The following is a 24,615-nucleotide window of genomic DNA, read 5'->3' on the forward strand; positions in this document are numbered from 1 at the left end:
ATTTCTGATGTGTCTCGATTCACGTATTATTTATTTTAAATCATTTATTTCCATAATGTAAAAAGAACAGCGGTTGTAGCGCTCACTGGGATTTGTAGTTTTTTCCTCAATCCAGGTTACACTTTACGGCACAAATGTTTTTATTAGTCTTTGCGACCGGTCGGGGAAGGCGCTGAATTTGTTTCTGGAGAGCTGGGGTTTGGAGGAACTTGACTATAAAGTAAGTTACCGGTAGCTGTTTTGAACGATTGGGGTTTTGTGTACACGAGATATCTGTGTATGGTTACAGTTATTAATATAATGTGTTCCTGTTACTGGATTGCCTGGTTCTTTGGCAAAAATCCGTTTCCCTCCTTTTAGATGCCATCTGGTCGAATAACGAAGCGATCAGTCTAATTATAATTTAACCGTATACCGTCCGTAACAAAGTATAGGATAAAAGGTTGTACTTTTTGAGAACTTCAGCGATAAAGAAATAGGATTTTGTTTTGGGATGCCAGGGTAGTTGGTCTCTAGTTATATGTTGAACACCTGACTGTTTTAGCAATTGGAGAGGGAAGACCTCGGAAGAGCCATGTACATGATCTGTCATTGTCAGGTAGACGTGCCTTCAACGCCATGCCAGCGGTTGGGGCTGTTCTGGGATGATCCTCCTGGCCCGGAGGCTTCTGACCCTCCGCGGACTGAGAGAGACTGTCTACAGCCGGCACAGAGCGCTCAGTGGCCCGGCCTCCACAGACATGATCCGCAGGCTGCCGATCAAGAAGGTCCTCTGTGTGGCCGAGAAGAACGATGCGGCCAAGGGGATAGCAGAGATCATGTCAAACGGGAGGATGAGGAGGGTGAGTGACCACCGTCGGTGTCAGCGGCACCCCAGCGTTGCGTAAAGTGCGTGTGTTTGTTGCCACACCGCGGTATTTGAAGCTCAACTCAATCCTTCAGTCCTGTTTTTACTAGTCCTAGTCGGTGATCAACTCCAGCTTTAACAAAGTAAATACTGTTTATCAGGCTGACAGGCCTTTAAAGTAAAAGTTTTTCCGTTCATCCATTTTTTTTTCACCGCTTAATCCAATTACGGGGGGCGGGCAGGAGTTTATCCCGCCAAGTAACAGGCACAAGCTGGGATAATAATAATAATGATAATAATTGCTTACACTTATATAGCGCTTTTCTGGACACTCCACTCAAAGCGCTTTACAGGTAATGGGGACTCCCCTCCACCACCAACAGTGTGCAGCCCCACCTGGATGATGATGCGACGGCAGCCATAGTACACCAGAACGCTCACCACACATCAGATATCAGGTATACACCATGGACAGGACGCTAGTCTTTCACAGGATACGCACAGACACAAACACGCACACACTCACGCCAGGGCCAGTTGTCCCAGAAGGCACTTAACCTCCCAGTATGTCTTTGGACTGTGGGAGGAAACTGGAGCACCCGGAGGAGAACAATGCGAACACAGGAAGAACATATAAACCTCTCGCCCTTTTGGCTAAGATCAAGTGTAGTATGTCTTTGGACTGTGGTGAGAAAACAGGGAGGGGCGGGAACATACAAACTCCACACAGATAGTACGCCAGGTCCGGAGTTGAACCCAGTGGCCCTAGCAGTGCGAGGCAGCAGTGCTAACCACTGTGCCACACACGTAGATGTTGATCTACTTGCTCAGTTTTATTTGGATCACACAGTTACCTAAAGGACGTTTATACAGCTTGATTGAAGAACCTTCCTCAAGCGCACAACAGCAGTGTCTCACTGCTGCCTCAGTTTTCTTATGATCCAGTTTTTTTTTTAAGGAGATTTATCCATTCGTAACTTGGCTTTGACGGTGAAGGCACTCTTTTTGTTCTGAGTGCATGTTATGCAAGTGAGAAAAGCACTCGGTGTGACGTGTGACATCTAATGTAATGTTCTAAATGTTGTTTTATCAAATTGTTTTGCAGAGAGAGGGCCTGTCAAAGTTTAATAAAATCTACGAATATGAGTATCACTTGTTTGGGCAGGTAAAGTATTCTGATTTGCTTTGTCCGAAAGAGAATGCTGGGTGCTACATAACCTTTTAAAGGCTTAAAATTATATCACTGGTGATACCTTATGTGGAAATGCAAAGAATATGTATTATCCTTGCTTGTTCTGAAATTAGTTTTTTTAAATGTTGTAAAGGCAGAGAATCAGCTTTGATATTACTGGGAATATGGGTTGTGGAGAATATAGGAATTTCACTGTACAAAACAAATTGGCATTTTTCCCTATATTTGAGTCCTGGCTTTCCATTATTTCCACAGAATGTGACAGTTTCTATGACCTCAGTCTCTGGGCACCTCTTAGCACTGGAATTCAAGGCTCCGTTTCAGAAGTGGTATGGAAAACAGAAACATACAACCACCCTGTCCTCTGAATATAAGTCTTGCCTTTTATCCATCTGCCTTTTTTATAAAGCACTTGTAAACTTGTCTTGATACTTTAACCCTGATGCTTATTTATTTAATTATTAGTGAGCAAATTCATGACAGGCACATATGCTAGTCTGCACTGGACTGTAATGCTGTAATTGTGTGGTGTTTGGGAAGTGATTTTGGTTTTGGACAGTTCTCTTGATATAGACACAGTTGCCTATACTGATGATCCAGTGCACTGCTTTTCCTCTTAGGCACAGCTGTAATCCTGTGATGCTCTTCGATGCAGAAGTCGAAAAATATTGTCCTGACAACTATGTGAACATCAAGGTATGGTTGTGTGCCTTTTTATGTTGAATTTCCGGGCCATTATACATATCTTCTGTAAATGCGTTGTGATTATAGTATGTGAAGAGGCTTCTTCTCAGAGGTTCACCTTAGAATTCTATAGCTGATAATCATTTTGTGATAATTTGACATGGCAGAACACATTCTCAATAAATCTAAACAAAGTTAACCACTGCTTTCACAGACTCTCCCAGATCACTAGTCTGGTCGAAATAGCGATTGTCAATTTAGGTGAGCAATTCTTGCTGATCAGGAACAAGTAGGCATTCCATGCTCAAAAAGGTTTCAAATGGAAAAAGCTCAGTTTCGGTTGTGAGGGCGCAGGGACTTGTACCTCTGCACACTTTCTCACATTCTTGCTCTTCAAGAAGGCTCTACACTCAAATCATTATTTTATACCCTTTCGTCTTTTCAGCATGGAAATCTATGCAACTGCCTGTTTTAAAGCTCTTAATTTTTTTTTAATTATGCTTGCATAAAAAGTTAGTTATTTATATAATATGGAATACATGAACATTGCCAATAACGGAAAACAGTATTATCTTTTAAATATGAATTCTAAGATTATTGTAATGTTTCTGTCAGGTCGATGTTTCAACTTTGCCCTATTCAGATAAGAGCTGAAATACTTTCCTGAATCTGAGGCTTGAATCTTTGTCCTTTCTGCCTGTGATCCGAGCCTTTTCGGAACGCCTGTGAGGCCCCGTCTTGTCTGTTGGTGTCCTCTGACCCCTGTCCTTTCCACAGAGGACTCTGGAGAGGGAGGTGCACCAGTGCCAGGCACTGGTCATCTGGACTGACTGTGATCGTGAAGGAGAGAACATCGGCTTTGAGGTCATTGATGTATGCAGAGCAGGTGGGTGTTTTTTCAGTTCCCTCGCTGGCGTCCTTTCCTGGTTTGTGCTGTTTTTGTGATTAGTCACAGCTGTTTGCAGATGCAGTCATTTTAATTTGGCTCTGCTGGAATGGGTTAACAGTGCCTCAGTGCAGAACTTTGTTAAATATTATAGGTAACCACTGCTGTTCCTACGCATGTTTTTCTTAAGAGCTTCACAAGGATTTCATGCCAGTGGATTAACAGTCCTGCACTCTCTGGAGTGGTTCAGCACTGTTGATTTCTGTAGAACTGCTGGAATGTTGTGTGCGCCGAGACCTGCTCTGTGGCTCTGTGTTTGGTTATTGACGGGACATGGTGGCGTCTAATCCTCTGTGTCTGTCGTGTCAGTGAAGACCAGTCTTCAGGTGTTCCGCGCACGGTTCTCCGAGATCACCCCCAACTCCATTCGAAGGGCCTGCGAGACTTTGATCGAGCCTGACATCAACATCAGTGACGCAGTGGATGTCAGGCAGGAACTGGACCTCCGCATCGGTAAACTGGGATTCTGCATTTCCACTTACAGTGCAAAAAACAGTCAACTTTTTTACCTGCTGAAGCTTAGGTGTGAGCCTTGTCAGTACCTGGACGGGAGACCACCTGGGAAAAATTAAGGCTGCTGGAAGAGGTGTTAGTGGGGCCAGAAGGGGGCGCCTAACCCACAGTCTGTGTGGGTCCTAATGCCCCAGTATAGTGATGGGGACAATATACTGTAAAAAAGGCACCGTCCTTTGGATGAGATGTAAAACCAAGGTCCTGACTCTCTGTGGTCATTAAAAATCCCAGGACGTTTCTTGAAGAGAGTAGGGGTGTTAATTCTGGCTTCCTGGCCAAATTTCCCACTGGCCCTTTACCAATCATGTCCTCCTAATAATCCCCATCTATGAATTGGCTTCATTACTCTCCTCCCCACTGATAGCTGGTGTGTGGGGAGTGTTCTGGCACACTATGGCTGCTGTATCATCCAGCTGGGTGCTGCACATTGGTGGTGGTGGAGGGGATCCCCATTACCTGTAAAGTGCTTTGAGTGGAGTGTCCAGAATATATAAGTGTAAGCAACTGTTATTAATTAACACATCCTTAGTGATGCATACATGCTAATGTGGTCTCTGTGTCAAAGTACGTCTATACTGTATATTTCCGAGTTAGCTTTGCCTACTAGGTGTGACGTGGTCAGCCTTGTTTGAACTCCATTTTCTCCTAAATTAATCAGATCCCATTTCCATCGTTTCCAGGGGCATCTTTTACAAGATTCCAGACACTGCGCTTGCAGAAGATATTTCCCACAGTCCTCGCCGATCAGCTGATCAGCTACGGCAGCTGTCAGTTTCCCACTCTGGGCTTTGTGGTGGAGCGGTTTAAAGCCATCCAGGCGTTCATCCCAGAGACGTTTTTCAAAATTAAAGGTGGGCCGAATTTTAAAAATAAGCTCTCTTTCTCATCTCTTGTCGGCAGCGTTGCTTTCCGGGGGCTGTTTTTCATTTTGGGAGCATGGTCTCTCCGCGGGGCTCTGAGTCCTGTTCTGTTTCCTGCAGTGCTCCACCACACTGAGGATGGGGAGGTAGATTTCAGCTGGAAAAGACACCGGCTTTTTAATCACACTGCCTGCCTGGTCCTTTACCAGATCTGTATGGAGGTACGTACTCACACGTCCACATGTTCGTTTTTTGCAATGTACGTACTTTATTTATTGTAAATACTTTAAAAAGTGAGGCATAAGAAAAATCAAGAGGAATATAGAGCCTTTGAGACATCCTTAACGCAAGCCTAAGGCTAAAACAGCACTTAGAATTTATCTTCTAACATGGCCACAACAGGACAGCCTTTAAGCTCCATTCAGCATGTTAATAATGTGTTTCCTAGAGTTTCTTTAACAGTAGTATCTGTTGTTTTTAAACAGTTAATGGGTTCGTGTTTGCAGTTGTTAATTAATGAAAAGAGTCCTTAAGCAAATGACAAGATGAACTTTGCACTGTGGCATCTGGAGGAGCTCTGTTCAGTCAGGTTTTGCATATTTGTAGCCTGTGTTTTAATCATTTAGTGAAGGCTTTACTGTGCCTTTCTCTTCCAGGATCCTGTAGCCACAGTTATTGACGTGACCAGTAAACCAAAAAGCAAATGGAGGCCTTTGCCTCTCGACACTGTAGTAAGTACAAAATTGCCTGGACCTTTCTTACTGCTTATCTTGATGCTCTCCTTTAAGCTGAAATGGCTGCTCTGTGGTGAAATAAGTGTCTTTGTTTGATCTACCCCTTTTCTTATGTCAACATCTCAAAATGCTTTTCAGAGGAGCTAACAAGTCAATATACAGTTACATTGGTTGAGAGAACAAATCTGAGATACAAAAAGGTCGAAAATAGCTAACCTCAAGAGATGTGCCTTTAAACAGCCTGTGACAACAGGTGCAGATGGGGAAGATTAACCAGTCCACAAAACACAAACATGGCAAGCCAGAGTTTAAAGAACAGATCTATCAAGGCAAAGTATGGTAGCCCTTGAGGTAGGAAGGAGCCTGATTGGTTAATGCTATGTAGATTGGACGTTTTGAAGACAAGCCAATGTTCTGGATGCTAGGAAAGGACATATTCATGTGGGGTTTGGATCTGTTGAAGAGTCCAGCAGTTTTGAACATAGTGTACTTAGCGCTACTGGCAAGGAATGCATTATAGCAGTTCAATCTAGAGAAAATAAAGGCATGGACCAGTTTCTCTGCATCTGATTGGGACAGGATAGGTTATCAATGGATAATATTACACCGGTGAAAGAAGGACACCCTTGTAATATTTCTGACTGATAGACGCCGGGCAAGAAGAAACCAGAGTTTTTCACTAGCATCTTATCTCCCAGCCATCAATGAGTGTGTTAAAAGGCATCCATGTTGCACAGTTGGTGTGCTGGCTCCAGAAGCATCTGTCTTGTCACTTTGGAGCTGCATCCGGGTCTTAATATCTGACAGGCATTTTGTAGGAGCAGTGACACTTTGATAAGGCATATGTCTGCCTTAGTCTGCCCATAAATCTAAGTGTCCTCGAGGTTGAAATGTCAACACCATAGTGATCTGGTCAAGTGTAGATCCTGAAGGAATAGGGTCTAAAAGTGAGCCTTGTGGAACACCTAAGGTCACTAAGGAGGTGGTATAAGGCTGCTCTTCCTGTCGTCACAGATTGTTTTCGTTCAGAAAGATCAGAGTCAAACCAGCTAAGAGCAGCCCCAGGAATTGCCAGTGTAGGTCTCTAAGCAATTTAGGAGAATTGCATTATAAACAACATTCAAAAGGCAGGACTTAGGTCCAGCAGAACAAGATTGGACAACATGCCAGAGTCTGCAAGCATGGTGGTGATCATTAGTCACTTTCACCGGGACTGTTTTTAGTGCTACAGAACTGTCCAAAGGCTCATCAGAATGATTTGAGAAGTTTGTTTTTTATCAGGTCTTGCTTTTTAAGGTATTACTCTGCACTGTTAAACTTCTTCTAAGAAAGAGAACTTATTAAATTGATTTCAGGGTCAATTTTGATTTAGTACACAATAATGATTTTGTGTTTGTTTCCTCTTGTTCCTTTATGCTTCATTTGTGGCAAACTATATAAGTGTAGATATATCCTAAACCTAAATATTTGATAAACTATATAAAAACGAATGGCTCTCAATCTTCAGATTTACATTTCACGACACCGAAACATCTTCACTTTTCGTCACTCCTGCTGAGCCTTTCCGTGTCTGAACTGACCGTTTTTTCCAGGAACTTGAGAAGTTGGCGTCTCGCAAGCTGAAAATAAGTGCCAAGGAGACCATGAAAATTGCAGAAAAACTGTACACCCAAGGGTAGGTCGTGCTGGATGAGACCGACTCTGAATACGTCACCCCTTTTTTACAAAATGCAGAATAATTAAACCGTGCTTTTTCTTTTCGTGGCTTTTTTTTTGCCCAAGGTATTTCAAGGCACATTTTATGAAGTAGAAGGACCGGTTAATCCCCTGTGCACAAGGAAATGCCTTGTAATGCACTTTGATTTCGGGGATCTGCAGGGCGAGATGCATCGTCTGATGGGGGCCTGTGTGTTGTGCATTGCCAGGTACATCAGCTATCCCCGAACGGAGACGAACATGTTCCCCAGAGACCTGAACCTCACCTCCCTGGTGGAGCAGCAGACCGGGGATAATCGCTGGGGGGCTTTTGCTCAGGGTATCCTGGAGAGGGGTGGGCCCACACCACGGAACGGCACCAAGAATGACCAGGCCCACCCCCCCATTCACCCCACCAAATACACCAGCAGCCTGCAGGTGAGTCAGGGGCGCAGAGCTGTGCGGGACAATTCTGGGAACGCAACGTCTGCCTTTCTGTCTTGGAGCCGTTTTTCTGCCCTCTTGCCAGGAGAAAAGGAAAGTGACTGGAAATGAAAAGAGTATCTTGTAAAGAGTAATGGTTTGTGATCTGTGGCTAACATCTTGCAGGCTGCCACTCCAAAGATTAGGAAATCAAATTGCAGGGAAAAAAATCAAATACATTCATACAATAAATTCAGCAATATTGCTCACTAGGCTGAATTATTACAGATTATATGATAATGTTGAAGGTGCTATAATATGATATGAATATTATCATTATTTATAAGAATGTTGTGATTTACAAGATTTCATAGTTTTGAAGATGTATTTTCTGCTTTGACAGCATGAAATTAAGGTATCAGGTGTCCTGCCTTTCCACGTTTTTTGTTGAAAACCCTGGGTAATTTGGGCTGGATTTTGTTTTTTCACTGTGCAGGGAAATGAGCAGCGGCTGTACGAGTTCATCGTCAGGCATTTCCTGGCGTGCTGTTCCCAGGATGCCCAGGGGCACGAAACCATTGTTGACATTGACATCGGCCAGGAGAAGTTCTCTGCCCATGGACTTATGATCATAGCCAGAAACTACCTAGAGGTCTACCCCTATGACAAGTGGAATGCTAAGGTATTGAGCTGTCTCAGCATTGCTGATGGAGTAAAGGGAGAACTTGAGTGAGAGTGTCCCGATCTGCTTGTGATTCCTGTCCTACACAAGCTTTAGAATGTGGAGCTGTGTCGTCTTCTCAGCTGCAGAGGGACAAGCAGGGGTCAGTTACACGCTGAAAAGTACCGTAGAGTGTGGAATTAATTAACCTCTTGTTTTGTTCAATTTATATGGTGGAAAGTCTTGAACCTTTTAACCTAACGTCCACTGAAACTCACAATGTAGATTCCAGTCTCTCATGCTACAGGGAGTGAAATGTTCCGCAGCTGGGAATGAAATTGTATACCTACCCCTCTACGGGTTGGAACAAAGGGATAAGCAAAAGGGAGAGTCTGCATGCCTCACTCGTTGGCCGCGGTGCCCTGTCTGTGCGGTAGGACTGAGGTGTCCCCTGTCCGTCTGCAGGTTATCCCAGTGTACGAGCCAGGGTCCCGGTTCCAGCCCACAGCTATTGAGATGGTGGATGGGGAGACCACCCCCCCCCAGCTGCTGACGGAGGCTGACCTCATCTCGTTGATGGAGAAGCACGGCATTGGTCAGTGCAAGCGCTTTACTGACCAGCACTGACACTTGCACAGAGACAAATGCTTTAGAATATTTGTGTGTCAAAATGGTTCTGCACTAGAAATTTTGATTGTCGTCTTAAACTGTATTTTGGCAGTTCCAGAGATGAAGCTTTTTTTTTGACGCTATAGAATCAAATAAAACAATATAAGGATTGTGGGTTATTCACAGTGGTTATGTGGATGATGTGCTTATTCAGGTGTCACTCAAACTGATGTTTCATTGCCCAGATTCTAGCGCTATAGCTTATTTGTGCTGCAGTTTCACTAGTTTATTATAAGAGCAGGGGACAACATTGTTTAGCTCTATTTTTTTTAAGACATCCAGATGTATGATGGGGATTTTCTCATTATAGCAGTGAAGGGTGGCTGACAAATGCTACAGTCTTGTTAGGGCAGATAAAAACCGTGAGTTTCGCTGAAGTGAATTTCCTCGTGGTCTGTTGCTGTGTCCCAGGTACGGACGCCACTCACGCTGACCACATAGAGACAATCAAGTCCAGGATGTACGTGGGGCTGACCGCTGATCAGAGGTTTCTCCCAGGGGAGCTGGGGATGGGCTTGGTAGAAGGTAATGAGCGTCTGCTGTTTTAGGCCCCTTGCACACTTTTAGAGATTTAGAGCAGCCCTGGGTTGCCTTTCCTGAACCATGAATGCTTCCAAAATTTAAAGGCTGGGGCTGACCTTACATATATGGCGGTGGTACTGTGGCTCAGGATCTGCGTCTGCGCCTGTGGCTGGAAGGTTGCCGGTTCAAATCCCGCGGCCGGCAGAGGAGTCCTACTCCGTTGGGCCCCTGAGCAAGGCCCTTCACCCCAACTGCTCCAGGGGCGCCGTATAAATGGCTGACCCTGCGCTCTGACCCCAAGCTTCTCTCCATGTCAGTGTGTCTCATGGAGAGCAGGCTGGGGTATGCACACTAGCCTTTGTTAAACAGGCACTTGCTAGTAAAGACTGGAGAGGGTGCAGGCAAACGGTCTCTTCAGCGAACATGTTGCTGTCATCACTGGTTTGCAGGCTACGACTCGATGGGCTATGAAATGTCCAAGCCTGACCTGCGAGCCGAGCTGGAGGCGGACCTCAAGCTGGTCTCTGAGGGCAAGAAGGACAAGTTCACGGTTCTGCGGCACCACGTGGAGAAATACAAGCAGGTCTTCATCGAGGCCGTGAGGAAGGCGAAGAAGTGAGTAAATCGGCCCCCTTAAGCTTACAGCCAGCAGCTACATCACCCTGTAACTCACCACTGGCAGCCCACTGCAGCTCAGCAGGTGTGAGTCTGGTCAGTACCTGGACGGGAGACCTCCTGGGAAGACTAAGGTTGCTGCTGGAAGAGGTGTTAGTGGGGCCAGTAGGGGGCGCTCACCCTGTGGTCTTTGTGGGTCCTAATGCCTCAGTATAGTAACGGGAGAACTATACTGTAAAAAGATGCCGTCCTTCAGATGCCGTCCTTCCTGACTCTCTGTGGTCATTAAAAATCCCAGGGTGTTTCTCAAAAGAATGTTAACCTTGGTGTCCTGGCCAGATTTCCCATTGGCCTTTACCAATCATGGCCTCCTAATAATCCCCATCTCTGAACTGGCTTCATCACTCTGTTCTCCTCCCCACTGATAGCTGGTGTGTGGGGAGCGTTCTGGCGCACTATGGCTGCCGTCTCATCATCCAGGTGGGGGCTGCACACTGGTGGTGGTGGATGAGAGTCCCCATTACCTGTAAAGCGCTTTAAGTCAAGTGTCCAGAAAGGTGCTATATAAGTGTAAGAAATTATTATTAATATTATTCGCTTGAGTCGATCGTGTGGTCTTTGTTCTAATACTGTGACAGTTTTGTGAGCATTTATGGGCGCATCTTTCACAAAGCATGAGAGCGATCCAGAGAAAAGAGTTGAAAGATCGACAGTGACACACGGGCAAATTGAGATTGGCACATTAAAGGAGTTATCTTGCCCAGCCCTTCCCAAAATCCAGGCGGTCCCAAAACAGATTACTCGGCCTCTGTACCGCGAAGAGCACCCCCGCAGGTCGCTCGTCCTTGCGTTGGGGGTGTGACAAGGAGTTTGGGGGTTTCAGGTTGGACGAGGCCTTGTCGGCCTATCTGGGCCAGGCCCGGGAGCTCCCCCCGCAGGACGAGCTGCAGATGGAGGGGCCCCCCGTCGTGAGGAAGTGCCCACAGTGCAGCAGGGACATGGTGCTGAAGAAGAAGAAGGATGGGCAGGGGTGAGAGAGCCGCCGTTTGCTACCGATCGCTGCTTCTTCTGTCGTCTCTAGCTCCTGCTGTTGTGAAAAGAACTCAACAGTGACATTAGGAGAGATTTTATGATTGACTGTGCTTCTTGTTCTGCGCCCCGAATTGGGATTGTTCTACGCACCACACATCTCCGTTCTGTTGGCAAGAATATTTCAGTTCAATTCAGTTTATTTTTATACAGCGCCTTTCACAACAAGGTTGCCCCAAGGCGCTTAACAAAGCAAGTGACCCTACATGTTGTGAATACAGAACAGAAAAGACCAGAAGACAACGGAGGAGAGGAACCAAAAACTCCTCAGTAAGGAGGAAAGAAACCTCTAGGGGTCCAAGGTCAACTGGCTGCCCAACCCCTTTGGGCATGCTAACATTATACAATTAAAAAAGAAATGAATGAATTAGGGTATTAATCCATCCATCATGTCTTCTGTACGTCAGTACTTCATGCAGATCTCTACTAAATGATAGCTATATCCATGAAGTCCCTCTGGGATCCATGGCAGTGATGCAGCATCCAACTCAGATGGTGCCCAGCCCGGGCGCTCACTCAAGGGCTGAATTGTGAAACTGCAAATCTGAAATGCACCTGAGTTTAATCACTCGCCACAGTTACCCGCAGACTCTCCAGAGAGTGACGAGGCAGAGCTCTGAGCAGCAGGTTTTCGTGTTGCTAATTAGAAAGCAGAATCAGGCGATGGCAGATTTAAAACAGCGTCAGTGGTTTGTGAACAGTGGTTATAATTCCCTTTAAAGGAAGCGTACAATGAACTAACAGGTTTGTTTTTGTATTCTCTTAGGACGTACTTGTCCTGTGTAGGTTTCCCCAGCTGCAGGTGTGCAGTTTGGTTCCCGGATTCAGTCCTGGAGGTCAGTCGGGATGAAGAGGTCTGCTCGACCTGCCGGCCCCATCCCGTGCACAAGTAAGTCTGGACCTGTTCTTGATCCCGAGGGATCGAAGTGCCGAGAGAGCCTCCTGCCAAAAGCAGGGGAATCCGGTGAAACAGAAACGATTTGCCAGTTCTTTTTTTCGCGATATACCCGTTCAGATCAGAATTGACAGTTCTGCGTTTTTCATGTCATGGTTCAGATCCCTGCGCACACACGTCGACAGTCTGCTTTGACCCGCCCGGTTTTGAGCCATGCCTCTTTTAACGCATCACAGGCAACACGGCCATCCACACAGGGCTCGGTGCTGATTAGAGGAGAGATGCCTCTCTCACTGACAGCACCGCAACCTGCCAGCACCTGGGAAGCTGCAGGGGTCCCTGCATCCTCAGAGCTCTGGCCAGCTAAGCTCAGCTCTTTTTGCTGTGGGCATTTCTTCATCAGAAGAGCAGGAACAGGAACGGTCTTGTGCAGTTTTAGCCTTTGTTGAGCTCAGTACAGGGCTGGGTCTGCCCCACAGGACAGAGCAACAACTGCAAGGATTTCCCAACATAGGTACATGGGATTCATGACAGGGGTTCGTTTTACACTCTTAAGGGCTCAGTCCTGTCGTTTGAGGTTCATTACTTCTACTCTTAACACTTTGTGGGAGGAAATTAGTTTGTGCAGCTGTTGATACGAATCAGGCTCATTTTGCTTTAACATGCATTTTGGTTCATGCCGTAGAAGGCTAGAATAGCAGATTCCAGCTATTCCTCTAATAGCTCCCACGATGGAATCGAGCATTAATATCGTAACCCTGAGCATGTGTAAGCTCTGTGCCTCTTCACTTCTCCTGGTGGCAGTAGTGCACCAGTGCTCAGGGAATCCCACTACTGATGTGGCCCAGGTTCAGACTCGAGATGCATGGAGCAGGGAGCTCAAACTCCCTTCAGATTTGAGCCACTCAGGGCTCCGCTGAAATATGAATGCAGGCAATTCCTGAGATAGTTCAATAAAGGATGTATTTCAGCTCACAGACAGCGAAGCAGCACGGATCGCCTTGTGTTGGTACACTTCCGCGGTTATTGCGAAATGGTTGCATGACTTGAATGTTATTGAAACCTTTGCCCTCCGATTGTCCGTTTTTTGCAATTGCCAGCCCCTCTGTGGTGCAACGCCTGCATTGGAAACCCCAGTGTGCTAGTGAAGGCGTCTTTCCATTTTGTGTCTGAATTACAGGCTGAAGTTTAAGTTCAAGAGAGGAAGCCTCCCTCCCTTGATGCCCCTGGAGTTCGTGGGGTGCATCGGGGGCTGTGACGAGACCCTGCGAGAGGTCCTGGACTTAAAGTACTTGAGAGGAGCAGGAGCCGGGGCACCAGCAGCAAACGGCACCTCGTCCGCCGGCCACCTGCGGAATAGTCAGTTTCTGAACCGGCCTAGGGACCGCCCCTCGCCCGCGCCCAGACCGGAGAGCAGCAAACAGCCCACGTGGACCTCGCGCCCTCCGGCAGGGGACGGACACAATGCGACAGTCTGCAACTGCGGGCAGGAGGCAGTCCTCCTCACGGTGCGCAAGGAGGGGCCCAACCAGGGCCGGCAGTTCTACAAGTGCAGCTCGGGGAACTGCAGCTTCTTCCTGTGGGCGGACCAGCCGGGGGAACAGGGCGGGAACGGGCCAGAGGGGAACTTCCTGAACCCGTCCCGCACCCCCCAGCCGCCGTGGCCCTCGGCGGAAGGGTTCGGGGGCCGGCCGGGGCTCGGCTCGGGCGGCCCCGCGCGACCGGGGCCTACCCGGAGAGGCGCCGGGGGAGGAGGCGGGGAGGAGATCCTGTGTAAGTGTAACGAGCCGGCCGTCACACGGACCGTGATGAAGGACGGGCCCAACAAGGGCCGCACCTTCCACACCTGCGCCAGGCCCCGGGAGCAGCAGTGCGGCTTCTTCCAGTGGGCCGACGAGAACGTGCCGCCAGGTACAGTGTCCTTCCTGCCGAAAAACAAAAATGGCCGAATCTTTTCGAGACCGTTCAGTCTTATCCGTCCATCTGTTATCTGTAAGCTGCTTATTTCTGGGCCTCAGCAACCCAGAGCCTGTCCTGACCATATAATAATAGTACACTTTTTTATATAGCTCTTCTCAAAGAGCTTTACAGTCAGAAAAACATCCGCAATGAGAGGAGACAATTCCGATAAGGGTTTGATGTACAGTATGAAAGCGATGGAGCCCCGACGAGCTCTGTTGGTAGAGCACGATACTCATAATCTCGGGGTAGCGGGTTCGTGTCCCACGTTGGGCACAAGGTTCTCTAATAACCCATACTGGTTATTAGACAACTGACAACAGCAACAACACGAGCGCTATCTTCACGGAAGCAAGGCCCGGCAATCTACTTCCGTATCTTGCCATGAAAACTCTTTGGATAGTGACGGGGGTCGCCGTGAGTCGACACCAACTCGACGGCACTCGTCCCATCTCACCCCCCCCCCCCCGGAAAGCGACGAGGCAGACACACGGTGGAAGTCCAGTGGTAGAGAAAGCGCAGTAATAAGGTTGCTGCTGGAAGAGGTGTTAGAGGGGCCAGCAGGGGGCGCTCACCCTGCGGTCCATATGGGTCCTAATGCCCCAGTATAGTGACGGGGACACTATACTGTAAACAGGCGCCGTCCTTCGGATGAGACGTAAAACCGAGGTCCTGACTCTCTGTGGTCATTAAAAATCCCAGGGTGTTTCTCGAAAAGAGTAGGGGTGTAACCCTGGCGTCCTGGCCAAATTTCCCATTGGCCCTTACCAATCATGGCCTCCTAATAATCCCCATCTATGAATTGGCTTCATTACTCTGTTCTCCTCCCCACTGATAGCTGATGTGTGGTGAGCGTTCTGGCGCACTATGGCTGCCGTCGCATCATCCAGGTGGGGCTGCACATTGGTGGTGGTGGAGGGGATCCCCATTACCTGTAAAGCGCTTTGAGTGGAGTGTCCAGAAAAGCTTTATAAAAGTGTAAGCAATTATTATTATTATAAAAGGGCTACAGCTGGCGGTGGATGTAAAAGAGCTGAGGTAGTAAGAACGAGGGCGAAAGAGAAAAAAAGAAACGGATTTGGTCAATACTAAAGAAAACTGAAGACCGGTGAGAGCAGTGCCAGCCAGGCGCGTCCACGTTCCCCCTGAACTGGAAACAGGTCAATTTTGTCAGCCAGGACAGGGCGTGTCCATTGAGCCTGGGCTGACATTACAGCCTGCCTGCAGTTCCAGGGAGCAGATATTGCATTGAAAACAGCAGAAATTAAGAAAACCCGTTAGTTCATTTATTGATGCAGGCATTTTCATTGTTATAAGTACGTTTTGGGAGAAGTTACTTTTTCAAGTGTATTTTCTGTGGTCAAAAGCCGTTTTCACAGAAGAATGAAAAAGAATGTCGCCTGGATACTTTCTTTACACTGATAAAGACCAGGTGGTGTGGGTTCCGTCCAGGGAGAGCACGACATAACAATCGTTTACATTTCATTTCTGGGGCAAGTGAATTTCTCATTTCCAGTGATGACCTAGAGAGTTGTACTGCAGGCCTGTATTTATTCTGGAGTGTGGCAGGCCATCCCGAGGACAGACTGTAATGATCTGGCCAACAGTGACCTAATAGTTTGGACGTTGAAGACATTTGTATGCTCGTTTTCACCTGGCGCTTATCAGTATATTGTATCATTGAGCAATATGAGTTTGGCATCTGCTTTTCCCAAGGGGTGGCGGTTATAAAATTGTCTCACAGTGATATCGATGGTTGGGTAATAGGGTTTGAGCTCTTGGGAGCTGAAGAAGTTAGTATTAATGAAGGAGAAGCTGTTCTTTCGTTTAAAGTCTTTTGTCTTTTGTGCTAAATCTTTCAATACAGCCAGCCCCAATGCAGAGAACTGTATGAGAAGTAATGTGAGTTAAGTCCCACGTTCATGGGTACAACAGTCCCACCCTGGGATTTGAAAACCCACAGGACGTCCAGTCTGGAGTCTTGAGTTTTATCCACTTGCTGCTCCGCGCTGGTTCAGGCTTTCCGTCCTGTTGCAGGTGCACCGAACTCCGCCCCCCGGTTCGGCAGGCAGGGTGGGGTGAAGAGCAGAAGGCCAGATGGCGATTCCTCGTTCAAGGTGCCAGGGGCCAAGCGCCAGAGGACCTGCGGACTGTGTCACCAGCCGGGCCACACCAGGAACACGTGCCCGCAGAAGCAATGACACTCACGGCTTCCCGAGGACAGATTACATCCCGCCTCTTTCCCATCGGGACATGGGCTCAAGCGTTCCTACGAACCTGTATGGTAACTGCTCGTGTCGAGAAGTACATGGGAGCGTTCTTGGATTTTGAGGACGTTTTTAGAGCCTTTTTACGGCAGTCTCACTTCGTCGGACTGCGCACAAAATCCGCTCAGGTTTCCGTTGAAAGTTACTGGATTGTGGCTGCCAGTTTAGGAATTGAGCAGAGCTCCAAGATGAATGGTGCATCTCTTGTGCGAGTGAATTCTGACACCAGCCTGGGAACACGGAGCCTTATGTTTACATAGGGGCAAACACAAATGTATTGCTACTGTTGCATTTATGCTTTTTTTGCAACGGAAGAACACTTAAAATTATTAGTTTTCTTCAGCCAAGTGTCCTCCTATAACTGTGACAAGGTGGGATTTGAAATTGGGGGTCCGGCCTTTACTTTGAAGAATTCACTGTATTTATGTCTTACGACTATCACAAGTCCCACCTTGTCCCAATTATAGGAGGATACTCGGCTAAGAAAATAGCACTCATTAGTAAGAAAAAAAAATATTCATCTCTAGGGTGCACGACGAATCGTTTTCTCCATAACGGGAAAAGAACAGTTCTCTCTACAGAGACGAGATTCGTCTTTGTTTTTCCAAGGTTATAAACAAATAAATACCAAGTTGGTAGTCTGTATCAGTGATCAGTCAGAACTGAAAACCGTACTGGTACTTTTATAATCCTCTGTTTTCTTAAAACGTACCGAGAGGGTTTTTTTTTTAATTTGACGTTTTGTTGTGATTTTTGACAAGTTGTTGTTCTGTGTTCCAGCGCTTTACACCTGATGGGGAGAAAATCTGTAGTTGTATAGGATTTCCCAGTAGCCTCTCACAGAACTGTGGGAGTATTTTTCACAGCAGTGCTGAACTCAGTACACGTCCACCCAGATGACTGTCTGGAACTTGACACTTCAAGCTGAGTGGTATTATGAAAGCAATTGACATTTTCCTGTGGATGATTTGTATTTTTGTGTCTGTCTAAACTTCTTGTTAATAAATTAATGTAAAAAGGTATGAGTAGAAACATTTTGCTAAATGTCATATTTCTAAGCCTCATCCTGTACATACTTAATAAATGTGACATTTTATTTTAGTGGTGTGAATTAATACGAGATTGCCTGTTTCAGTTTTTCAATTATCCCAACTAGCTTTCCAGTATAAAAAGACTTAATAGTATAAAGTACTAATTTCTAGTTTCAGTCAAGCTTCTATAAGAAATGTTTAAATGTAGCTCATGTGAGGCCTATAATTAGGTGTTCAGAAAGAACGTAAAAATACTTATCATTGCATTGTCTCAAAACAAAAATCCAGGAACTGGATAACTCCTGTGAGCCAGCTCCTTCTACTCCTGTTATGTGTTCTCAATTTTTAATTTCTCAGTGTCAAGATCACACTTCTAGGTGCCTTTCACTTTGCCTCAGGAAAACCAGGAGAGAAGTCATTGGGCAGGAAGGTGTATAACCAAAAGACCATTAACCAGGTGTGCTAAGTAGCTGGCTCAGAGTTGATGATTAGTTCTTGTAATTCATTTTCAGGACAAAGGGAAATATCATCCCTATAGTTTTTCGGTACGATTAATTCTAGGCCTGGCCTAGGGTGGCAAGTCTTGCTACCACAAGTTCAACCAACCAAAATTACAACACATAGGCCCTATTGGAACATTTTGCAGCCCAGGAAAGGGTCGTTTAAATTATTCTACAGCCATCGCTGTTTACTACAATTTTTTTTTTCCCCCATCATTTGATCATCTGACAGTGTTACGAAACATAATATGGAAATGACCATTTTATTAGTGGAATATTCATTTGTCCTTTAAGGAGAGTTCTTACAAAAATATTGCCAGGGTAACGTTTTTTTTGCAGAATAAAGAGTAATATTTACACATTGGAAAAATATGTAAGACTCATTTAAAGAAATGGCATATTTTGGTGTTAAGATAAAGACATTTTTTAGAATCTTTATTGAATAAGCTCTTAAAACCATATAGCTTCTTGCGCTTCATAGAAATAGGAGCATGAATTACAGTTAGTACCGTGAAAGTATAAGACATTGAACATTCCAAAATAAAATCCACATTCGCTACCATTTGCACAAAACAGTGTTTAGCTATATGTGCAAGAAGTGGTAAAATACCATTTAAAGAGTGTGAGAACCGATGGCATTTACTATTAAATACACTCATACAGAAAACATCACATTATAAATCTGTATTCTATCAGAAAAATAAATGTACATTCAACATTTCAAAATACTAAGTGTTTTTCAAAAAGTGTCATTCAGGTGTATAAGCTCGAGAGCCAGAGACACATCGTTTAGAAGAGTTTAACAATTTATTTTTCCGAAAACAGAACTGCGTCACAGACATTTTAAGTAATCTATAGTTTGGTGGAAGCAACAATTTGAAAATACGTTTTTTGCACCTCAAAATTCCACTATAACTATAAATTAATTTTAAAAAAAAACTATGCCAATGATTGATTCCATAGTTCTAAAGCATGTTTATATACTGGAATAAAGACAGTGCATTGCTTTTCTTATTCATAATGTATAAAGTCATCATTCAAATGACCTTTAGGCAGCAGAAATGAACTTACACAAGGTTAGTCTCCTGTGATTAAAGTGCTGACAACAGCCCAGATATTTTTAATTACTAGTTCTAGACATAATATATTTACAGATGCCAACAAAATCGCGTGGTATGATCATGCCTGAATCAGCATATCAGGCTCAGACACAGCACAGTACAAAGTAAAACCAATCTCATCTATCTCCTCTTCTGAAAAATCAGACAGCAAGTTCACAGTCTGGTTGAAGTAACTGGGCAGGACACCTTGTTCCAGGTAGCCAATGAGCTCCATGATCACTTGCTGAAATCTGTCTGCAAAAGCAGCTTCTGTCCAGTCATGTTCCTTCTTGCTCAGGTGCAGAATAACATTGGTCAGGTGGCAGCCAGACAGCTTCCTCAAGCCTGGACAATTTCTACACACTGCTTTGAAAGTCTTTAAGCAGCGTTTCCGAATACCACCATCTGCTTGGTCCAGATCAGCCAGCTTTTTGGTTTCTGAAGTGTAAAAGCTTTGGTACCACAAATTGTCGAAACTCTCAGTCTCCTCCGGTTGGGCAGTGAGTACAGTTTCTCCAAACTTTATGGTAGGCAAGATGTAAATGAACAGTTGACCATGTTGACTTTGAATTTCAACCTTCAGCTGGTGAGATCCCATTACTGGCCTGACCACACACTCCAGCATGCTGCCTAAAGAAGGCCAGTTCATAGATTCCATCACTACTTTCTTCAAAGCGTCAATAATGGTATTAGAGGAGAGGTAGCCCCCCACAATGAATTTGTCCCAGAAGCTCCTGCCTCGGGGAAAGTACTCCAGGTTTGTCCGTCGGACCATCCAAAACTGGGGGTTCCTCAGTATGGTCTCCTCTCCCGGAATGAGGCTCCAAAGGGTTTCTTCGACTTGCAAAGGCACTAAAAGGCAAGCGTGATCAGCAACCACAACCTGCAGGTCGTCGAGCAGAGAGCCGCCGAGGTACATCTCGCCCAGCGGCATATCGGGCTGCTTGCTACGCAGGAACCCCTGGATCTCAGTGCATATCTCTAGAGCCCGCTGCTTGGCTTCACTGACTTCCTGCCAAGGCAGGGCCACGCGATTTTGGTAATACTGCTGAAGCTTCTCTTGAAGGGTGACACAAAGCTCAATCCTCTGGATCTTGGCCTTCGGCTTCTCTGCCTCACCGGAGCCCTTGGCTCCCTCTGCTGAAACAATTGGAAACAATTCATTCAGTGCAGCAGCTGAAGGGTCTCGGTCACATTAAACATGCCCACCTCTGTTCAAGATTATAGAAGCACCAAACCACTGACGTACATACAGTACATCCAGCGTGTATTTTATATTTTGCATCACATACCAGGTTTGCTCTGCCTGGTATTTAGTATTTTCTCAACCAGCAAAAACTATTCAATATTATGAAAGACGTATTGATTACGATTGAGAACTCATGTGTGATAAAATCATTTCACGTGGCTTACACAAGTGTTTTAATCTAATAAAAGTTCAACTAGTGCAATTCAGTCTCTTTTAATAAAATGATTCAGACCTCCTCCAAAAATAGTTCTTAAACTGTGTGACAAAAGCTCAAGATATGCATCTTGCCTCCATTAAGAATGGAGGTGGACAGTCCATTCCACTTTTAGTCACAAGCAGCTTTTTAAAATAAGAAACATGAAAAATATACCTTTCTGAGCTTTGCTGGCTGCTGTGAGCTGTTTGATCACCACCCCCTCGATTCCCTTCTTCAGAAGCTGCGGGGAAGCACTGACCAGGCTGAGCTCTTCCCATCCATCTGCAATGCCCTTCTGATCAAGCTTCTCATCATCTGGGGGCCTGCCTGCTCGGTCAATCAACTACAAGGGCGGAATTCACAAAGCACTGCTCAAAGGAAAAACACTAAGCACCGGTGAATAGCACTTATCCACTCATAATGAAATTCATCTGTAAAGAACTAATATTGGAGACAGGATATACCCACTTTTCAATTTTCAGAAAAATTAAAGCAGCGAATACACTCTTAGGTTAAGGCATTAAATGTTGCAAATGAGAACTGGGTCATGAAGCACAAGCCAGACAGGAAAGTGCTCTAAAATGCAGAGCATTTATTCTAGATTTATGTTCCCATCTGGGAGCAGTCTTTGTGTGGCACCTTTGCTCTGGTTTTCAAAGCTGCTGTGCGTGTGCTCATTGATGTGCAATGGCCATATCAACCAGCCGCAGAGAAGCCTGCTTACCCGCTTCACTGCCAGGGTGGCAATGCCCAGCACCGCGGCCCCCCCAACCCCCAACACCAGCCGGGCATTGGCCAGCAGGAAGTCCAGCACTGCCGTGATGCCATCCTCGCCACGTCTCTTCTCCCGCTGCTCCATAATCCCCTGGATCTTCACAACAGCCTCTGCAAAATACGATGGATACGATCTCAGCTCAAGGGTGTGTCTGCACATGCGTTTCAAGCGTCACTACCAGGTACCGCCCCCCCCCAGCAAAACAAAATACAGCAATGCCTGAAAATCTAAACCAGGCCTGGTTCTGGAGTTAACCTGCCTCTGCATTGGTTCGTGTTGCAAGTGGGCCCTTAAAAGGAAACTAAAATGCTATTTTTATATTTAGAGGTTAGAAAGAATCAGCAATGATGAGCCCATTTCAAACCACAATAAAAGTTCAATGTAAACTGGAGGTTTTACAAGACACTGTGTACATCACAAAATAGATCAAACCTCCAGGTACGCACAGCGCCATGTTCTGCAATTCAGAACAAGGCAACAAAACTTCCAGTGACGCGATGCAGCCCTTTTACACTGTAATCAAGCGGGCTTGTGAACACATCTCTTTTAATCCAATAGAAATATTGCTCTCGAATTCCTGACAGTTTTGCAGGCTAATACTACTTGTTAACTCGGCCCATAGATCACACTGGAACGCATCTGCAGTGAAATGTCTGGTGCACAACCTGTACTTATCCGTCCGTACATCACATTACATTAGTCATTACGGTGACTAGTGAGCAGGAAGGGCCACATCACATCGCAGTTCGTGGAAACTCAAAAGCAACATGGTGACTTACAGTACTTTCACAAAATCCACAATTTTGTGCTTAATTTGAAATTTGTAAAAATAATTCTATAACATCAATGAATTTATTTTGTTACCGAGATTTAATAACCAGTCTGAGAAATTGGGACTGCAGGTCCCCTTAAATCACCAGTGTCAACTGGTGTCTGTAACTCAGTGCTTGGTTTCCAAAATACCCTAGCTAAAATGTAGTATTTCCCCCAACAACTTCACATCTCATGCAGTCTCTTCAACTTGTTAATTAGGAATTTGCTCCCTTATTTCTAACTATGAATGTCGAGAATTCCATTCTAAAATCCTTCCAAAGGCTTGCGTTCTTTCCAAAACCAAACCCTTGAAATGCTAACAGTTCTCATGAAGTGATAAGAAATTCCAGCTAAGCAGCATACTCCGTCTTCGAAAAACATGGGTGTGGAGCCTGCAGACTAAACTGGTTAAAAATAAACACTAATTCTGACAAAGTCTACCAATGAGGTCATCTCAAAAGGCCAGCACACACTGGAAGGGGTTTTAACATCATAGCCTAATCAACAGGGCTGAAAATCCCCGCTCCCTGCTTCAGGTTTCATCAGCAGAAAGCCTGCAGCACCAGGAAGTTTTGTTTTTATTCCTACCCCAAAAGTATTCGGTAAACAAACACATATGAGGCCTTCTGGTCAGCTCTTCAAGAAGAGCCTTACCTTCTCCTAGAGCTCCAAGTTAAGCGAAGATTACTGATTAACAGCTAGGGACAATGGAGATTGTTTGCTTCTAAACATGAAACTGAAATACTAGTACATGAAAATTAGGGCGTTGATATTAGAATACTGCAACTTTAATATTAGACACATTTACCCCCAAATGTTTTTGACTCCCCCTTTTAAAAATAAAGTGCTAAAGTAAATTAAACTCTAATGGACAGTTTAGGTTTACTCTTGTGTTTAAAATGGGCAAAACTGCACGGCAACGAAGATTCTTCTCAGATAAGGGACACAAGTAAGCCATTTAAAGGGTGCTCTTCTGAGGTGAGTCGGTACAGTCTTAATTTTGACCCTGTGCCAGGAGTTATTTAAAGTTGCCTGTCTCACAATTTGTCCTGCTGTAACAGTGTCCTAGTTTCCCCAGATATTTTTAAACACCATGTCGAGTCAAGGGTTATTAAAATAATCCCCGGGTGAGAAAATGAATACTTCCCAATGCTGAAAAATATTTCAACAATCCTGTGCTCTTCGATACGATAGCAAAATTGTTCTTTTTCGAGAGAAATACTAGACAGAAATCTGTTTGACTGGTGGAAACAGCCGGGGGAGTCATAAAGAACGGAGTGAAATGTATTGAATGTAATGGATAGGGTCTGACGAAAACATCGTTAAAGAAGAGTACAGAAAAGGTCACTTTTTTCTACAATTATGCTGCATGATACGTGACCATCACGAGGAACAGGCTGACCCCCTTACTCGTCTCGACACACAAAACACAGACTTGAAATTCGCTCGTTATGAGTCGCATCAATTTGATTCTCCTGGAGTATCAGGTTAACCATTAATCTCATCTTCAAAGCAAATATCGGCATCGACATTTCATGCAATTTAGTAAGAAAGAAGTACATACAAATGCTAGTGCATTACTCCCATTTTAGTGAAGCAGCATGTACGCGGTTTGACCACGGGGATAGTTCAATTTCGTAAAAGCATGGTATCTTCCCATCAGTATCGGAGTTGTTTGTCTTCAAGCACGATTACAAACATTACCAATTCAGCTGTTCACGGCGTACGTGGTCTGCCTGGTGTGCTGTTCCTGAACAAAAACTGCAACGCGCAGCATTTTCGGTTTAGGTTTGTCCTAAAGGCAGTTTTTGCATTAATTCTGCAAGCCAAACCAGCGTCTCAAAGGTTATATAACTGTTTTATGACGCACTCGTCAGGCATGTCACAGGGATAAAAACAATCTCTGTTCTTGTACCACTTTTTTTGTAATCAAAGGGTACCGCAAACACACACATACTCAACGTGCAACGAGACATAATTGGAAAGGCAACCCAAGCGCCGGTACTACTAACTTACCTCGTGTGCTCTATTTTATTTCTCAAACAATAACTTCCCGACGAGAAGCAAAGTTTACCTTCTCTCCGCCGCCTCTTCTTTTCCATGCTATCAAGAGCCCCCGAGCCCAGGTCACCCGGACCCACCCGTCGTCACCGTGATTGACACCTGGGTGCGCCAATCGCTGCTCACGGCTCCGGGGTTTGCACCGAGACGGACATTCCGGAGGGGCGGGATTTAAGCAAGCCGGAAGTGAAAAAGGAAATGTATCTCGCAATCGGCGTCCTGTAACTCTATAACCCATCCTACTGTCTTGTCAAAGAGCCCCGTCTTCATCATTCGCTATTGCTAACACTGTGTTCTTAGATCTTTATGTTTATGATTT

The 24,615-nt window shown here is 45.4% G+C and overlaps 2 protein-coding genes across 9 annotated transcripts; one reads left to right on the forward strand and one right to left on the reverse strand.

Moving 5' to 3' along the window:
- The first annotated feature begins 29 nt into the window (after positions 1–29).
- Positions 30–17,593, forward strand: top3a (DNA topoisomerase III alpha). 4 transcript variants are annotated; one of them, XM_069180666.1, is made up of 20 exons: positions 30–220; positions 599–842; positions 1,953–2,012; positions 2,295–2,368; positions 2,660–2,735; positions 3,501–3,609; positions 3,979–4,122; positions 4,863–5,033; positions 5,163–5,263; positions 5,699–5,773; positions 7,369–7,451; positions 7,702–7,909; positions 8,391–8,576; positions 9,021–9,150; positions 9,636–9,749; positions 10,196–10,361; positions 11,245–11,391; positions 12,217–12,339; positions 13,526–14,256; positions 16,342–17,593. In XM_069180666.1, the coding sequence occupies exons 2-20, from the start codon at positions 645–647 to the stop codon at positions 16,503–16,505; spliced, it is 3,060 nt and encodes a 1,019-aa protein (XP_069036767.1). In that variant the 5' UTR covers positions 30–220; positions 599–644; the 3' UTR covers positions 16,506–17,593. The 4 variants fall into 4 exon arrangements, with proteins under 4 accessions (XP_069036767.1, XP_069036768.1, XP_069036769.1 ...); XM_069180667.1 differs by having other exon boundaries at positions 603–842; XM_069180668.1 differs by lacking the exon at positions 30–220 and adding an exon at positions 1,191–1,305 and having other exon boundaries at positions 767–842.
- A 753-nt stretch (positions 17,594–18,346) lies between these two features.
- mief2 (mitochondrial elongation factor 2) lies at positions 18,347–24,480 on the reverse strand. Of its 5 annotated transcripts, none has more exons than XM_069180635.1 (4): positions 24,310–24,480; positions 21,372–21,532; positions 20,822–20,990; positions 18,347–20,339 (listed from the first exon to the last, which is right to left on the reverse strand). In XM_069180635.1, the coding sequence occupies exons 1-4, from the start codon at positions 24,335–24,337 to the stop codon at positions 19,282–19,284; spliced, it is 1,416 nt and encodes a 471-aa protein (XP_069036736.1). In that variant the 5' UTR covers positions 24,338–24,480; the 3' UTR covers positions 18,347–19,281. The 5 variants fall into 5 exon arrangements, with proteins under 5 accessions (XP_069036736.1, XP_069036735.1, XP_069036737.1 ...); XM_069180634.1 differs by having other exon boundaries at positions 18,347–20,342; positions 24,310–24,476; XM_069180636.1 differs by having other exon boundaries at positions 18,347–20,342; positions 24,252–24,472.
- Positions 24,481–24,615: the final 135 nt, after the last annotated feature.

Source organism: Lepisosteus oculatus, chromosome 19 (assembly GCF_040954835.1).
Source record: "Lepisosteus oculatus isolate fLepOcu1 chromosome 19, fLepOcu1.hap2, whole genome shotgun sequence".
Lineage (NCBI taxonomy): Eukaryota > Metazoa > Chordata > Actinopteri > Semionotiformes > Lepisosteidae > Lepisosteus > Lepisosteus oculatus.

What these genes read in the sequence shown, in the direction of transcription:
- top3a (XM_069180666.1), top strand. Translation starts at nt 645, where the DNA reads ATGATCCTCCTGGCCCGGAGGCTTCTGACCCTCCGCGGACTGAGAGAG. An exon ending in CAAACGGGAGGATGAGGAGG is followed by an intron (nt 843 to 1,952) that starts GTGAGTGACCAC and finishes ATTGTTTTGCAG; the next exon opens with AGAGAGGGCCTGTCAAAGTT. An exon ending in GGGGATGGGCTTGGTAGAAG is followed by an intron (nt 9,750 to 10,195) that starts GTAATGAGCGTC and finishes ACTGGTTTGCAG; the next exon opens with GCTACGACTCGATGGGCTAT.
- mief2 (XM_069180634.1), bottom strand. Translation starts at nt 24,337, where the DNA reads ATGGAAAAGAAGAGGCGGCGGAGAGAAG. An exon ending in CCACCCTGGCAGTGAAGCGG is followed by an intron (nt 20,991 to 21,371) that starts GTAAGCAGGCTT and finishes CCGCCCTTGTAG; the next exon opens with TTGATTGACCGAGCAGGCAG. An exon ending in AGCCAGCAAAGCTCAGAAAG is followed by an intron (nt 20,343 to 20,821) that starts GTATATTTTTCA and finishes CAATTGTTTCAG; the next exon opens with CAGAGGGAGCCAAGGGCTCC.